The sequence below is a fragment of the Athene noctua genome, chromosome 1 (genome assembly GCF_965140245.1).
Source record: "Athene noctua chromosome 1, bAthNoc1.hap1.1, whole genome shotgun sequence".
Classification (NCBI taxonomy): Eukaryota; Metazoa; Chordata; class Aves; order Strigiformes; family Strigidae; genus Athene; species Athene noctua.
In genome coordinates this window covers 31323811-31341781 of record NC_134037.1, presented here as the reverse complement: position 1 = coordinate 31341781, position 17971 = coordinate 31323811, and the positions used below count along the sequence as shown (strand labels likewise).

Below are 17971 nucleotides of genomic sequence, written 5' to 3'. Positions count from 1 at the left end.
GTAGTAGAAATGTATACATGCTAATAGCCTTTAGAATGCATAATTAACATGAAGTAAAACTTGGAAAACAGTTACCACTGCTGCTTTTTTAACAGGAGTTTTACATAGGACATCTTAGTGTTTTATTAAAAAGTTCAACTAGGAATTGAAGTCTCTTATTGAGTTACTCACTGTTTATATGGAAACGTGTCAGCAAAAAATACAAATATTTTGGCAACCCCAAAAACTGTTATTGCAAAATTCTGATTAAGCTTGAATAATTCTTTTTCTGCATAAAAAACTTGAACAAGTTGTGAAGTTCCTTTACCCCTTCTCTGATGAATCTTTCCAATACTGATATAAAAATGGAATTTCTAATTTGTATGGTTTTATTTGTTCAAATAACTGCAAGTCTGTATTAAAAATAAAAATAATAAAAAAAAAACCAACACACCAAACAAACCTTACTTATTATATAACAAGCTAGTAAAATAGTTTCTTATTTAGCATAATTTTCTGGAGCAGAGCAATTGTGGGGATGTTTCAGAAAAATTACTACTTCAATCTCTCAGTGTAAATGCTGTGAAGTCATTACAAAAAGTGTGTTTCTACCTGATTATTGAATGATAAATCATAATGTCTAACTAAAATTTTTATTTTAATTTAAACTATTTTATTTGATTTTATCTATTTTATTTGATATAATGAATAGCAGGAGCGCAGACCTGAGATGAATTTCAAATGTGCAGCAGCTGCTGCATTAGATTTTTAAATAGTATATGTAAAGAAAGGATGTTTCTTATTAGTAACAAATAGCCCAGTTCTGATCCACTGTATAGCCAGCTTTGGGGTAGGATGTCTACAACACTGTGAGACATAGATACTTAAATTAGATAAACGGCATTTTCTCTGGTTTGATTGATAAAAAAACAATGAAGTTAAAGTCTCCTGTAGTTCTGTAAATCTATCAATATTATAGCAGTAAATGTTTAAATTATGGTTTAAGGTTACTAAATCTGTGAATGTTTCTTACGACCTGATTTATCTTTCCTAAATAGGTCAGCCAAGAACATATAGACAACACCATCTTAACTTGGCTGTCTTTCTGTATTTATATAACTTTCTTAGGTTTAAAGGTCAATTCTTTACTGTATTAATGGGCAGCCCCTTAGACAGCTAAGCCCTCATCCTGAATCTGCCATCTTTATTTTAGCCTGAACTGTGTAGCTAGGCCACCTTCAAGCTTGCAAATTTGTTTTATACTGGGTCCATTACAGAAATATTCTCCAGACCCTTTCCTGACTGTTGCATGATTCTGTATATTGCCTTGCTCACTCAGTTTAAATATCCAGGCTTCTTTTTGTAAAAAAACCTTCAGTGCATAACTATTACCTCTACTGTTACTGAATCAAAGTACCACAAAGCCCCATGAGGCATGAAAAAAGAACAGCTTATATCAATCCATAGCGAATCATAACGAAAATCACAGTGAAAATCATCTTAATAAAAGCTAGAATGCCGTACCTGACAAAATAAGTCTTCCCAACCGTATTAGGTTTGTGTGACAAGGTTTTGGTAGCGGGGGGGGCTACAGAGGTGGCTTCGGTTAAAAGGTGGCAGAAGCTTCCCCTATGTCCTATAGAAACAAGCCAGCCAGCTGCAATACAGACCTGCCACTGGCCAAGACCAAGCCCATCAGCAATGATGCTAGTGCCTCTGGGATAACATTTAAGAAGGGGAAAAGAAGCCTGCTGTGGAACAGCAGCAGGAGAAACAAATGAGAACATGTGGGAGAAACAACTATGCAGATGCCACACCAACATAATCCTGCTGTTCAGCAACCAAGCAACAGACATTTCTTACTGCTTTCCAATGACTGAATCTTCCCAGGTATCTGCAACCACTTGTGACATCAAGTACAAGTGAAAGGTACAAATCTTTGATTTTTTGGGGCCAACTAGCTCTATGAGAAAAACAATCTTCAGTGTCATCAAGGCATAACATGACACACTGTTATCTCAGCACTTTGGGGGATGGTGAGAGTGCAACAATCATGTTATGGAATCATCTAGTGAAAACTAATGAACTTCTCACCCTGAACATCTCACTGAAAGACAAATTTGAAAACTCAACTGTGATAGAAGCATGGCTTATTTAGAAGAATAGATCTGGACGTATCTCTGCTTTATCACTCCCAATAACCTCCAGAGATGCAGGGATACAGGTAAGGAAGAGGAAGCCTAAGGTGGGCTAGCATTAGTTACTGGAAAGACTGGAGACTGACACTGAGGATGTTCTGCAAGAATAGTCAGTCTTTGTCCCAAAGATGTTGCTTTTTAGACTTTCAGATGAATTGGGAATAAAAATAGTCATGGCCCTAATGCAGCAACATTAAGGCACTAGCTCTTCCTACCTCTGGATGAGTAGTGCCATGCTGACTTCATCAGTCAAAAGGTGAAGAAGGCCTGACCTTCCTATTCTTTCTGTTGCTTGGTAACTTTTTCCTTTTGTCACAGTAATATGATTTTAAAACCCACACTTTACTTTTTAAACTTTACTTCCTTTTTCTATTTCCTGAGTGACTCACTTGTGTTCTAAGACCACTAGTGTTTGGATCTTTGTCAGCCTGTATTTCCCCACTCATTGTTCCCAGCCTCTGTTAATACTCTTGTGATATCTCAGATATCCCATCCTGCATTCATTGTAGAAGATAGTTTCCATTCCAGATGAGATTAATGGGGAATGAGGAAAGATTACAAAATTGAAAATTTACAAGTATCATTTCATCACAATTTGCAGTTAATGTCAAATGCAGGTTGAAAACTGCAAAGATCTCATTCTACAGACACGTAAGAGATTTAATGGTGACTAGTGGGCCATGTTTTTCCAGAAGAAATAAATGAACTGTTATATTCTACAGCACACTAATCCTCAGCTAAGCATTTTGCAGAGATGTTTATTCCTATCTCTGTTCTTTACTGCACTGTTAAAGTACTAAAGTTACATTCTTCTGAAGTTACATTCTTCTGTTCCAAATCCATCCAATTCAATAGAATCTTTTCAGTCAGTTCAGCTACTACATTGACATTTGCCAAAATTAAGATGATCGCTGCTGATAATGACTTATATAAAGGTACAGGAGAAAAGGGACCATATTTGTACTATGTTATGTCAGCATTTTATGTGAGAGAAAAAGCTATAGAGAAGGATAGAAAAGAAAAAGGTCTTTGACGTCATCCCTGTAAACTTATCACAAATTGTGAATGCATTATTTTTACAGCAAATAAGCAGTATTTTTTTTGCTGCTTTTCAGTACTGAGCTATTGATCTTATGTTGATACTTTTGTAAGTTTAAAAGCTCAGCCTTCACAAAGCTTTCTTTATCAGATAAGCTCTAAGAATTATTTGCTGCTAAACCTCGATATGCTTTTACTTATAAAGGCATAAGTTGTTTTTTATTAAATGGTAATCAGTGTACAAGATTTGCAGTTGTCATACCTTGATACAAAAGTTAGCTAAAAGCCCCTGGTTTTCATTTGCAGAACAGTCATGCCCCAAGCACCACATACAAATGTGTTCCAAAGTATTTGAGTTAAGTTTAATGCTATTTATAGCACAAGAACTTTTTTCCCTATCTACTTACACCTTCTAATGTCAGTTGTATTTAAATTCTATTGTTTCTGTCCCTTCTAATGCTCTAAAATGAAGCAGAAGGCCAGCTTGGCTGAACAGGGCTCTTCTAGAATTTAGGCATAAAAGGAAAGTGTATGGACATTGGAAGCAAGGACAGACAATGTGGGAGTACTACAGAATGCTGTTTGTCACTGTAGGGAGAAAATTTGTGTGGCCAAAGCTCAACAACAGCTCAAGCTGGCCAGCACTGTGAAAGACAACAAAAATTTTATTGCTTTTTAAACTATATTAACACCAAAAGAAAGATCAGAGGAAGACCCTGGTAATTACAGGCCTGTCAGTCTTACTTCAGTGCCTGGTAAGATTATGGATAAAGTTATTCTAGGAGTTACTGAGAAAAACTTGAGAGAATACAGTCTTTGGTCATAGCCAGCACAGGTTCATGAGAAGAAAGTCCTGTTTTACTAACTTAATTTCCTTTTATGACAAGGTCACCAATCTAGTTGACCAAGGGAAGTCAGTAGGTGTGGTTTTTTTTTGGATTTTAACAAAGTTTTTGATACTCTTTCACAATATCCTTCTGGACAAAATGTCCAGCACTTAGATGAGTCCATAACACATTGGGTGAGCAACTGGCTGATGGATCAGGCTCAGAAGAACCCCATTTACCCCTAGTAAAAGGCATTACATCAGGCTGGCAGCCAGTCATCAGTGGGGTTCCCCAGGGCTCAATTTTAGGACCAGTTCTCTTTATAGCTTTTATAAGTGATCTGGATTCATGACTCTAATGTACATTAATTGAGTCTGCCAGTGATACTAAATTAGGAGGAGCTATGGACTTCCTCAAGGGTAGAGCCATCTTACAGAGAGATCTGGATAGACTAGGGAGCTGGGCAATCACCAACCATATGACATTAAGGTGTTGATTTATGACTTGCAAACACTTACCTGTAACATGCTTGCTGTTAGTTTAATAATTGCTCAGAATTGTTTAGTTAATAGTTAATTTAGTTAATAATTGTTTTAGTTTATTAGTCACGTGGGATGAATCCTGTTCTAAATACTGGAAATAGAAAGGCCAAACAGGATCTTTTCAGTAGATTTTTCTTACGGTTTTGAGGCCAAAGAGCTATACAGGTGGCTTTACAGCTCACTCATTAAACCTTATCCATGTTTTTTCTCTCACACATTATAGTTAGGTATTTGAAGAATAGAAGTGTGCGTGCTTCAGTTTGTACATTTTCCAAGCAGTATGCCATCGTTGTCATCTGTAGTTGATGTAGATTTTGGTTAATCTGTTCTGTTGTCACTGTCTTGGTAGATTCCAAAATTCCCATTACCCAGAGTGTAGTCCATACAAAATTAAACAAATATACTCTAATAGTCAAGAGAGAAACAAATCAAAATATAGTTACCAATACATAGCGTAATGATCCTTCAGGATGTGTTACATATACCTCTTTCACGATCCATCTTCCTTCTCTTTTGCCTCAGAATCTGAAAGCTAAGGTAGACACTGCAGATACTTCATTCTAATGATGTGGTTTGTATTCACACAATGTAACACCTTGAGGAGTGTGTGACTTGACTATTCTAATTTACTTAAGGGTAATTTGTTAACGTACTCATTTTTCTCTAAGTGGGGCATCAAATTTTATGCTCTTCGTTAGAGCCAAGACAACATACAAGATATGCACCACCCGGTTGCTAACAGGAGTTGTTGAATACATTGCCTCATGTGAAATATATCCATGTACAACATATTTAAAAGTGTAAATATTGTAAATACTATTATGGGGCCCTGTTTTATAGAACGTATTTGAGTATATCTGCAAAGCTCTGCATACGTATGCAAGGATGTGTGTCGATAATGTGGTTAGTACGATTTCTGAGCTTCATTAAAACCTTTTGAGTTTGGATCAGTTATATGTTGAAATCATACAGAATTATTTTGGTATTAATGATCATATAGGACTTACAATGAGAAAAATCACAAGAGTTTTTTCAAGACTACTATTATTTGGTAATTAGAATGATAATGAAAGCATGGTCCCTGGAGGTTAACTTTTATGCTGTAGTTACATTTATTGTGCAACATTTCTCAACAATCAGTTTTTAACATAGACTGTAGTTACTTAGCTAAATAAACTATTTTAGTAGACAGTCTCCCAAGAGTACATTAAGAAAGGTTTGTAATCACTTGATAGAACCTGTAAACTGTAATTGAGACTGTTATGTTTAATTATGAAACAGATGTGAAATTTGTGAATATGTTTTGCCATCATAAATCCCCTAAAAGATCACCATGGGTTATGATGTAAAGCTTAGAAGAGTTCCAGTAAAATACTCCTTAAAACAGAACGGAATATATGAAATTTTGTCTTGTTAATGCTTATCCATCATACAAAATGTTTCCACACAAAATATATTTTATGTGATGGCTATGCATAGTATAACACTTTGGAATGTTGTTTGCTTCAGGTGCCTTGCTGGATTTTCTGGGCAGTTTTGTGAAATAGAAGTTAATGAGTGTAATTCATCACCTTGTCTACATGGCTCAACCTGTGAAGATCATATCAATGGATACACTTGTAAATGTCAACAAGGTAACTGACATCTGACAGAACAATCTCAAACAGAGATAGTTTTGAATTATCAGTGTTACTGATGAGAAAATTGATAAATTATATCAAGCTCTTTATTTCTGTATAACCTATAAGGTACAAAAAGATTAACTATCTCTTTGACAAGCTTTTGAATGAAATCTAAAGAGAATTAATTAGTCTAATAAGCATGTTAGAAATACTTAAAACTAAAACCAGCTCATTAAATGAGTCTGAAAAATTATCTAGAGCTAGGTTGATTACGTATGATCTTTACTAATGTAACTTATTGACCAAGCAGTCAAATAGGCACTGTATAGCAACTAGATAATTTAACTAGCTACAGAATAAGATTGACTGAAAAGAAATGCTGAACATTTTAAATAACATTTATTATTATTGTTGCTATTGTTGTCACACATAACCATGATTATGTCTGCTGGCTGGGAAGAAAATAAGTTTTCTGAGCAATTATAAATAGAATGAAAACAAGCATTTTCTTAAAAAAGTGGGAGCTGTTTTCTTATGCTGATACAGATCAACTTAAATATGCCTTGTGACTTAGGAAAGCATAAGGGGTTTAGTATTTAAACAAAAGCAAAGGTCACAATCAGCCTGCACTGTCATGCAACCACAAATTTAATCTGTTCAGGACTACTCACTGTCTCCTGTCATGTCTATTAACAAAGAGCCTTTTGTCAACATAAGTAGGGTACAAATAACTGCCTTGAAGCATACTGCTCCATAATTCAGTTGCTCTTAATTTAAGAATTATATTAGTACCTACCTCCTGAAACTTTAATTTTTCAGTTTAAGTCTACTGTTTCCTATTGTACTGACATGTATGCGGAATATATTCTTTGATGGTACTGATCCAAGATTTCTTAGTAGTTATTTAGAGATTATTTAGATATATTCTGGAAGATAAATGTTCTATTTACCATGATATCTTCATACATCTGATCTACTTATGTTCTTTATACTGAGGTATGTTCACCTTATTGGTTTTGGTTTACAAGCAATAAGATCTTGCTAAACTCTCCTGAAGTCAAGTGACCATACATGTATTACACAAAACTTTTCTGCAGTGTTTCTAGAAATCTGTTCACATAATTTTTACATAGGTTTATATCCATGCTTGTTCTTCATTAAAAAGAAAACATAATGAATTGAATATTAATAAAATAAGATTTTATTTTACTGTCTTTTTTTTTTCATTCTGAAGTGTCCCTAGTGAGGTTTACAAAACTATATGTAACAGATTATAAAACCCCCCAAAACATATTCAAGATACTGAAGCAAGAATGTATGTGTGTTTGTGTGCATGCGTATTATGAGAGTCAATATGTTTATCCATTTGTTTAATTAATTTGTTAATTTGTTGAGGAATGATATTCTAATATGTAAGACTTAAATGGAAGGATCTTTGGCTTGCTAGACCCTAATCAATTTTAGGACTAACTTGCTCACAGATTAATATTTTTAAAGCAACATTTTTTATGTCTAAGAGATACTCAGTAATATAGAAAGACATTATACTCTTGATTTATGAACAAGTGATTGAAAAAATTTTGGACTTTGCCATACAGAGGGTCAGAATTCATAATCATAAAGGTCCCTTCTGATCTTAAAAGTCTCAGTCATGGCCTATCTTCACTACTATTTGTCATTTTTCCTCTTAACACAGTTATACAATAGAAATTCCATGTGGATAATACTGTATGTCCCCTCATTCTATGTGGTACTGCATATGAACATACACTACTTCACCAATACAGATACCTAAAAAACTTAAAAGTTATATTTTTTTATCATTACAGTGCCTCACACAGAATACATTGTCGAGTTCAAAATTTTTCTCCTTTTTAAATCTAGTAATACTTTAAATATATTTAAATATAGACACTTTAAAATTGCTTGCCAACCAAAGACTCTAACTAACTGCTGTCTCTATGCAACTGTATATGGAAATGCTTGGTAAAAGTAGAACGAGCTTCTCTGGGGCCTTGGAACTCACTCTTGCTGCTAACATGTTACAAACACCTTTCAACCCAAACATAAGGTGACTTTTACATTTCTTTTAATAATAGCATTCATTAGTAGGGATGAAAGATCTCTACATTATTTCTCCACTAGGAGAAGACACAGGGAAGAAACCACATGCATTAGGTATATGTATCTTGGTTACGTATCTTGGTTGTTTTAATTAATGTGGTATTGTAAAATGTTATTTGAGTCTCTGAAAGAGATGAAAAGATAAGAAGGCTACAACTCAAAAAAAAGAGTGAATTTGGAGAGGCAAGGGAAACTTTGAGAGAAATATCTTTTTGGAAAGATGCACAACTGAAGAAAGGGAATAGAAGATAAAGAATATCTTCTGGAAACAGAAAGCTGAAAAGCTTGGAACAAATCTGTGTTTATTGCAGTCTACTACTATTCACATATGATAGGTCTTGCATTTCTCTATTTCCTAGAGAATTATAGAAGAGAGAATTGATTATTTTTGGATCTGTAAAGGCAACTATGGGAAAGAACTTTCCACAAGGCAGAAAGTCTGAGATATCCAGCAACCAATCCACAGATGTAATTTAATGAAATGGAAAAGGAATAGTGGCAAGACAGAAGTAGGAACAAGGCAGATGATTGCAGCTTTCCAAAAACCTCCAGAGAACAAAATGAAGCATGTGGTGACAGCGTGTGATACCAGAAAAGAGAATTGATTTAGCTCTGACAAATCCATTCTGTAATGGATCATGAATTTTGTCAGCTATTGTCCCAGTAGCAGGCCCCATACCCTTAGAATAATAGATGCATGTTCAGGATCTGTGGCTGCAGCTGCGGGCTGTTCAGGTGCAGAAGCAGCACACAGAGAAGTCAACTGTATTTTAACAGCATCTCAGGCAGCTCAAAAGCAACAACAGCAGCCACTGGAACTAATAGCAGTCTCATAGATGAAGTCTTTAGCTGGGGCAGGCTGCACTTCTACCAGGGCAGCTAAACCAGGACCGGAATGTAACTGCTGGGTCCATTTGATTCATGGCCTGATGCAATTGCAGGACAGAGGCAATGAGATTTATTGGCTGAGGACTGCAGGGGGTTTTTTGGGCTGTGGAGTTTACTTTGTTTGTCTGTTTGTTTGTTTATTTAGAAATAGAAAGATTTACTTGAAGAAATAACAAATCTGTAATAGGTCGTAGGAGTATCATGGCAGAAGGTATGGTGTTCTTCAACTAGCCATAGTTTACAAAATGCTGCGTTTCTATTTACCGAGCAAATTGACTGCTTCCAGTTCAGCTTAGCCTCCAAGGAGAAACTTCAAGACAGGCTCAAATTACATGATCTAAATAACCGGTTCTAGTTTAGTTTTTGGCCTCTAATTTATGGATGTACTTAGTTGTAAAGGAGGTTTTTATCAGAAATACATATTAACAAAAATGCCACTAATCTGGCTGTTGCAGTACAAGAAGATGGTATTGTGATGGTATTCAAACACAAAACTGTATTTCCTTAGAAACTGTCCTCCTCATAGATCTGATACAATAATCTGTCTCAGAGTTTCTCTTTTAAATTTTGTCCCTTTATTTCGTGTAATTGTAACTATTTTCATCTATCCAATTTACCTTCCTCAGTGTGTCAATAATGTACAAATTTAATGAACAGGATAAGAAGGTCAAAAATTAAGATAGGCAATTCTGTACTCTTTCAGTTTAAACTCTGGGGAAAATATGGCTTTGGTGTCACTTTTCAGATCTGGAATGAGAGAATAGGTTTCAGGGAGTATTTTTCCCTTCCTAATTCTTAGCCACAAGAGAAATAACAATACAGAATAATAATTCTGTAGGTGAAGGGCAACTCATCAAGTCAGTTAATTCAGTAGTCATTGAATCACAGAACCATAGAATGGTTTGGGTTGGAAGGGACCTTAAAGATCATCTAGTTCCAACCCCCTGCCATGGGCAGGGACACCTCCCACTAGATCAGGTTGCTCAAAGCCCCGTCCAACCTGGCCTTGAACACTGCCAGGGAGGGGGCAACCACAGCTTCTCTGGGAAACCTGTGCCAGTGTCTCACCACCCTCACAGGGAAGAATCTCTTCCTTACATCTAACCTAAACCTATTCTATTTCAGTTTAAAACAGTTTTTCTTCATTCAATCACTACACTACCTGATAAAGTGTCCCTCCTGATCTTTTCTGCAGGCCCCCTTTAAGTACTGGAAGGCCGCTATAAGGTCTCCCTGGAGCCTTCTCTTGTCCAGGCTGAATGGCCCTAACTCTCTCAGCCTGTCCTCATAGGGGACGTGCTCCAGCCCCCTGATCATCTTCATGGCCCTTCTCTGGACCTGCTAGAACAAGTAGTAACAACAATTCCCTATCCACTGAGTGATCCATATGTTGAATCCATATCTCTCCAAATTAGAGACAAGGATGTCATGCGGGACAGCGTCACATGCTTTGCACAAGTCCAGGTAGATGATGTCAGTTGTTCTTCCCTTATCCACCAACACTGGAACCCCATTGTAGAAGGCCACCAAATTTGTCAGGCATGATTTTCACTTAGTGAAGCCATGATGGCTGTCACCAATCAACTCCTTATTTTACTTGTGCCCTAGCATAGTTTCCAGGAGGATCTGCTTCACAATCTTGCCAGGCACGGAGGTGAGACTGACTGGCCTATAGTTTCCTGGGTCTTCCTTTTTTCCCTTTTAAAAAATGTGGGTTAAGTTTTCCCCTTTCCAGGCGGTGAGAACTTTGCCAGACTGCCATGACTTCTCAAATGAGACTGATACTGTTTTAGCCACTTAATCTGCCCATTCCCTCAGGACCAGTGAATACATCTCATCATGCCCTGTAGACTTGTGCACCTTCAGGTTCCATTGATGTTCTCAGACCTGATCTCCTCCTACAGTGGATGGTTCTTTACTCTCCCAGTTCCCTCCTTTGCCTTCTCTGATTTGGATGGTGTGGCTGGAGCACTTGCCAGTGAAGACTGAGGAAAAAAAAGTAATTGAGTGCCTCAGCCTTCTCCATATCCCAGGTAACCAGGTCTCCCATGTCCTCTGGAGAGGGCCCACATTATCCCTAGTCTTCCTTTTATCACTGACATTCTATAGAAGCTTTTCTGGTTGCTCTTGATGTCCCTGGCCAGATTTAATTCTATCAGGGCTTTGATCTTTCTATCCTGATCCCTGGCTGCTCAGAAAAGTTCTGTGTATTCCTCCTAGGCTACTTGTCCTTGCTTTCACGCTCTATAGGTTACCTTTTTGTGTCTTAGTCCAGGATATCTTTGTTCATCCATGCAGACCTCCTGACATTCTTACTTGACTTTGTCATGATGCATCACTCCTGAGCTTGGATGAGGTGATCCTTGAATACTAACCAGCTTTCTTGGGCTGCTCTTCCCCCCAGGGCTTTATCCCATGCTACTCTGCCAAGCAGATCTCTGAAGAGGCCAAAGTCTGCTCTCCTGTAGTCCAGGATAATGAGCTTACTGTGCTCCCTCCTCACTGCCCTAAGGATCTTGCACTCCACCATTTTTTGGTCACTGCAGTCAAGGCTGTCTTTGAGTTTCACGCTGCCTACCAGCTCCTCCTTGTTGATGAGGAGAAGGTCCAACATAACACCTCTCCTTGTTCTCTCCTTATCACTTGGCAGAGGAAGTTATCAAGGCATTCCAGGAACCTCCTGGGTTGCTTATGACTTGCTGTGTTGTCCCTCCAACAGGTATCGGGATGATTGAAGTCCTCCATGAGTGGGACTTCATGAGGCTTTGTGTCCCCCATGAGGCTTTGTGAATGCGAGGCTGCTCTGATCTGTCTATATAGGACCTCGTCCTCTCAGTATTCCTGGTCTCGTGTCCTGTAGCAGAACCCCACTAAATCGTCACCTGTCTGTGCCCTCCTTTTAATCCTGACCCATAAACTTAGTTGGCTCCTCATCCATCTCCAGGCAGAGCTTCTTGCACTCCAGCTGGTCACTGACATAGAGGGTGACACCCCTTCCTCATATCCCCTGGCTACTCCTCGTCTTTATTCCCCATTCTATGTGCGTTTGCATAGAGGCATTTAAGTTGAGTCCCCGATGAAGCTGACGTATGGGCTGGAATTCCTTTCTGGTGCTCTTCAGGTGCTCTCCTGCTGATCTTTGATCCCTCTCCAGACTCTGGACATCTTTTACTGGACTGACATCTAATTGGTAGGAGTGGGATGGATTAAGGTTTCCCTTTCCCATCAGCTTTAGTTTAAAGCCCTCTTCACCAGCTTGGCAAGCCTATGATCAAACATTCTCTTCCCCTTCTCTGACAATGGACCAGGTTTCTCAAAGTGAGTCCCATGGTGTAAGTAGCTGAACCCCTGACTGTAGCACCAGTCTCATGAAAGAATATATTGAGGTTTTATTCTGATTTGCTTACTTATGTCTGTACAGAAATAGAAGTCAGCAAATGTTAACTTCCCTAATAGATGTTCACTAGAGTATAAATGTAGTCCATATAGTTTGGATTGTGTATGTTTATTGTTAAACTATTTATTTTCTTTTTTACTTTGAGAAACCACAGTCCAAAACAGTTCATACCCATCCTATAATACATATTTAGGTATATGTGGAGATTGATTATAGTCACTCACAGCTTTTTTTTGAATGGCATTCTATAAATGGATTTACATTTTAATGGGTCTTGGGTTTGGTGGGTTTTTTTTTCTTCCTGACAGGATGGGAAGGCCTCCATTGTGAGTTGGATGTTGATGAGTGCATATCCAACCCCTGTATACATGGCATCTGTGTTCAGAAGGACCCCAGCTTTGGTTATTCCTGTTTTTGCAAGCCAGGATTTGTGGTGAGATGTTGTCATTCTTTATTCTCCTTCCCTTACCTTGACAATTCATTGTTGCACAGAAAATACTGTATGTAATCCTTTTCCTTTTAATCTCACTCAGATAAAACCTGGACTTTCTGAAAAATACAATATTTTAGTAACTGTTCATTGTTTAGTTTCTTTGTTTGTTTGTTTGTTTTACTAACAGTAACTTTAATATTCCAGATAAATAGTTACCTAATATCACCAAAAATTGAAAAGTGAGGGTATATATTGGCCTTGTCAGTCATCAGAGTATGTTAATAATTTAAACAATAATTAATTAATATTTTTACATACCAATTAAAATTTTTATTTCACTTATAAATTAATATATTTACACACAAAGAAAATTCATATTTGAAACAATTGAATAGACAGGTATTTTGAAAGAAGGTCCCTGAAACCAAATCAAACTATTCCTTTGAATGTTTGGTCCTGTGAGATTTGGTCCTATGTTTTATTCTCACTGTTTTTCATACCAAAGGAATCCTTTGAGGGTGGCTAAATGACAATCATGTGTGCATCTAAGGCTGAAATTTCTGTGCTGCTACCACCTTTTAATGCCAGTTCTTTTTGTAGTTGAAGACATGCAGTTGGTATCTACAATTTGAGTTTGTGCTTTACCTCATCCCAGTTCAGGTTTGTCTTAATGGTATCATTTAATAGCTTAGGGTTAGTAAGAAGGAGAGAAAGGATTACATAATTCTTGAAGTGTTTTTTTCTTACTTCAGTAATTCTTATCTCTACAAGCCCAAGTCTGAAATTGTAACTTGAATACCTTTTCTTTATAAATGATGACAGTGATGTTTATTTTAATATCTATGCACCACTTATTTGGTGTATTTAGGTCTGTAAAGTAGAAGGAACAGATTATTGTAAGTAAGAGTCAGATTTACCTTCACAGATTGTCTGCAACCTAGTAAAGAAAGAAATTAGTAATTTTTCATACTTTAGCCAGTTTTAAGTCTTTTTTCTACAGCAGAAGTTTCTCATTTAGGGTCAATGAGGGAAAAACTAATGAAGTAATAAAATGGAAAAAAGAAAATTCTAAAAAGTGAAAGAAACCTTTTGTCTTCAGTTCTTCTCAGGCACCATATCATTCTCTGCCACGTGCCCAAACTCTTGAGGAGATCCCCAGTACACACTAGCATGTGTCAAGGAGCACAAGTGGCAAGTGGGCTGCTCCACAAGGGAAGGCAGGCCAGGAGCCAAGGAGAGCAGTAAGGTATTCAGGGGCAATGACCTTAAACACAAGAAGTTGAGTCCCACACTACATGAACAAGGATAGCAAAGCAAGACTAGTGATGGTGGGAACCATCCAACAGTTTCTTCCAGAAGTCCAGGTACTGACAGGCGAGTCCATGATCACAAATCAGGTCTAAGGTTAAGCCAGGAAGTCAAGGCACCACAGCAAGGTCATAATTAGCAAAGTACTGAGCTTACTATAGCAGGCTTTAGCATTACTGGAAGCTCAGTCAAGGACCAAGAGCAAGGACCTGAGCTTAAATGCAGTTTCTGAACTCAGGTATGAAAGCCCCAGATGAAAAGTCTCACACATCTTTTTCACAGCTTAGCTCTTTCTCCACAGGCCGGTCTGATGTTGCACAGCTGCACCATATCAGAGCTAGCCATGAGCACAGAGAGTTAAACCTGTGTGAAGGAAGAGGTTGCAGAGGTTGATTGCAGAAAATTATGAAGCTGATCAGGGCATCAACAATAATATGTTCAATTTTAAAATACCAGAAGACTGCTGTGTGAATGTTTTTATCACAGGACATTCCTAAGTTACACACACCCCTCTAAATATTCAGAGTGGAACCCCCAATTCTAGTCAAACTTTATACCAAGTGGTGCATCATTGTAGATGACACCAAGTTGGGTGGGAGTGTTGATCTGCTCGAGGGTAGGGAGGCTCTGCAGAGAGACCTGGACAGGCTGGAGCCATGGGCTGAGGCCAGCTGGAGGAGGTTCAATGAGGCCAAATGCCGGGGGCTGCCCTTGGGCCACAACAACCCCCAGCAGCGCTACAGGCTTGGGGAGGAGTGGCTGGAGAGCTGCCAGTCAGAGAGGGACCTGGGGGTGCTGATTGACAGCCGGCTGAACAGAAGCCAGCAGTGTGCCCAGGTGGCCAAGAAGGCCAATGGCATCCTGGCTTGTGTCAGCAACAGCGTGGCCAGCAGGGACAGGGAAGGGATCTTACCCCTGTACTCGGCACCGCTGAGGCCGCCCCTCGATTCCTGTGTTCAGTTTTGGGCCCCTCACTCCAAAAAGGACATTGAATAACTCGAGCGTGTCCAGAGAAGGGCAACGAAGCTGGTGCAGGGTCTGGAGCACAGGTCGTACGGGGAGCGGCTGAGGGAACTGGGGGGGTTTAGTCTGGAGAAGAGGAGGCTGAGGGGAGACCTCATCACCCTCTACAGCTCCCTGAAAGGAGGTTTCAGAGAGCTGGGGATGAGCCTCTTTAACCAAATAGTAAGTGACAGGAGAAGACGTAATGGCCTCAAGTTGTACCAGGGAAGTTTTAGACTGGATATTAGGAAGCATTTCTTTACAGAACGGGTTGTTAGGTGTTGGAATGAGCTGCCCAGGGCAGTGGTGGAGTCCCCATCCCTGGAGGTGTTTAAGAGTCGGGTGGACATAACGCTGAGGGATATGGTGTAGTTGGGAACTGTCAGTGCTAGGTTAATGTTTGGACTAGATGATCTTCAAGGTCCTTTCCAACCTAGATAATTCTGTGATTTTGAGATTGTAATGAGGAAAGGGTGTACAGGTTTGTGTGGTACAAACATGGTACCAAATAATGAAAAGTTTTACAGATTACCTTTATAATAACTGAAACTGATATATTTTCAGGAAGTTTATGTCCACTTCCAAAATAAAAGGTTATGAGTTCCCTGAGTCTGTATCCATATTTGCCACAATCTAAAATGTTGAGAAAGGATTCAGTGTAACCTTGCTAACCTCAATATAACCATAAGTCTTAGACTCAGAAGACTCATTATATCTGAACCCAGCACTGGGAAGCCATCCTTGGGTTTCAGGGTTTTTTTGGCTAGGACTCACTTCTGGTGTTAATTTAAATGAGAAAAAGTAGAATACTCCTGCGTTCTAGATTTAGAGACTATCAGTTTCACCAAATTCTCCATTTTCCCTTCCTTATTTTCTTACAATGCAGAATCATCTCTCTGGGACCAGTAGGTTCTTTATGTAAGATATCCCTATAGAAATCGACACAGAAAGGATTGTGTGGAGGCAGAGATTTTCTGTAATTAAAGTGAAATTTTATCAGATTCCTGTCAGGAATAGTAGAGGGATGATAAAGATAAGTTTGAATGTGACAGTGGATTCATATCTCTCCTGTACTGGGAAGCCCAGAGCCACAGGTGTGGACTCACCAGTGCTGAGTGGATGTGAGGGATCACCTCCCTCAAACTGTTGACAATGGTTTTCCTATCGCAGGATTGTGCTGGTCTTTTTTGCTACAAATCCACATTGCTGGCTCATGCAATTTGTCATCCACCAAGACCCATTGGTCCTTCTCTGCTTTCTAGTGGGTCAACTCTGAGCATGTACTGGTGCATGGGGTTCTTCTACTCTAGGTACAAGAGTTTGCATTTCCCTTTACTGAGTTTCCTGAGGTTCCTGTCAGTGCACTTCTCTAGCCTCTCAATGTCAGTATAAATGGCATATATCTGGCATATTAAGAACACCTCCCAGTTTTGTATCACATGAAAACTTGCTGAGGATGCACTCTGTCCTATCATCCATTACTGAAGAGTTTAAGTAGTATTGAACCTGGTATGAACCCTTGGGGTACATCATTAATGTCTGGCTTCCAGCAGGGCTTCATGCTGATGATCACTGAACACAGCTCTTTGAACCTGGCAGTTCAGCCAGTTTTCAGTCTGTCTCACTGTCCACTCATCTAGTCCACATTTTGTCAGCTTGTCTGTGAGGATGCTATGGCAGAAAGTGTTGAAAGCCTCACTGAAGTCAAGACAGACAGCAACCATTGCTCTCCCCTCATCCACCAACCCAGTCATATCTTCAGAGAGGTCTATCAAGTTCTTAAATCTCTATATCTCCTTCTTAGGTCCATGCCAACTCTTTCTAAACAAGCTCTTGTCCTTCCCGTGCCTAAAAATGGTTTCCAGGTGTCATTTCTTCATCAGCCTCCCAGGAACAGAAGTGAAGCTGACTGGCCTGTAGTTCCCTGGATTTTCCTTCTTACCTTTCCTGAAAACAGGAGTGACATATGCTTTCTTGCAGTCACAAGGAATTTCTCCCAGTTGCAGTGACTATTTGCCCAAAGTTTTATAAAATCTGTATTTTACCATAAGGGCTTTGTAGGTTGAAAATAGATTTTAATAATGCATATAATTTCACTAAATTTACTGACAGACTATCCCAAGAAGGAAGAGACTAGCCAATAACAATAAATACAAATTTTTCATAAGGTGCTTTTTACAGAGTACAATGCATACCATTGTTACTTCTCCAGTCCATAGCAACTGCTCTCTTTTTGTCTTCAAAAGAAGGCTGGCATTCAAAACAAGGTCAGGTGATGACGAAGGATATATCAGTTGAGGGACACAGTTTTTATATGGAAAACAGTCAGACTCTCACATTAAAATGTTCTTATTTTGTTCATTAAGTATTAATAGTTAACCTATATGAACAACTGTAAAGAAGAAGATCAAGTACACACACAAAAAAATCTTCTGAGTGCCAGATAAAACCATCAGAGAGGAAGCTTAAATCTGTATAAAGAAATTATTTTTTCACTTAGTGCAAAATTCACTGGTATAAGTGAGTGTTGCATGATACTGTAGAGATGCAAACTACAAATAAGTCCAAAAATGGGTTAAAAGGACGATAGGTTCATCATTATTCAAATTACTC

The 17971-nt window shown here is 38.5% G+C and overlaps 1 protein-coding gene across 1 annotated transcript in view; it reads left to right on the top strand.

Annotated features, from left to right (window-relative positions):
• Window positions 1-17971, top strand: part of EYS (eyes shut homolog) — a 1054063-nt gene that overhangs the window by 625577 nt on the left and 410515 nt on the right. Inside the window, exons 29-30 of the mRNA XM_074895818.1 lie at window positions 6094-6218; window positions 12924-13048. Coding sequence (XP_074751919.1) covers window positions 6094-6218; window positions 12924-13048 — 250 coding nt within the window. The remainder of the gene's footprint in view (window positions 1-6093; window positions 6219-12923; window positions 13049-17971) is intronic.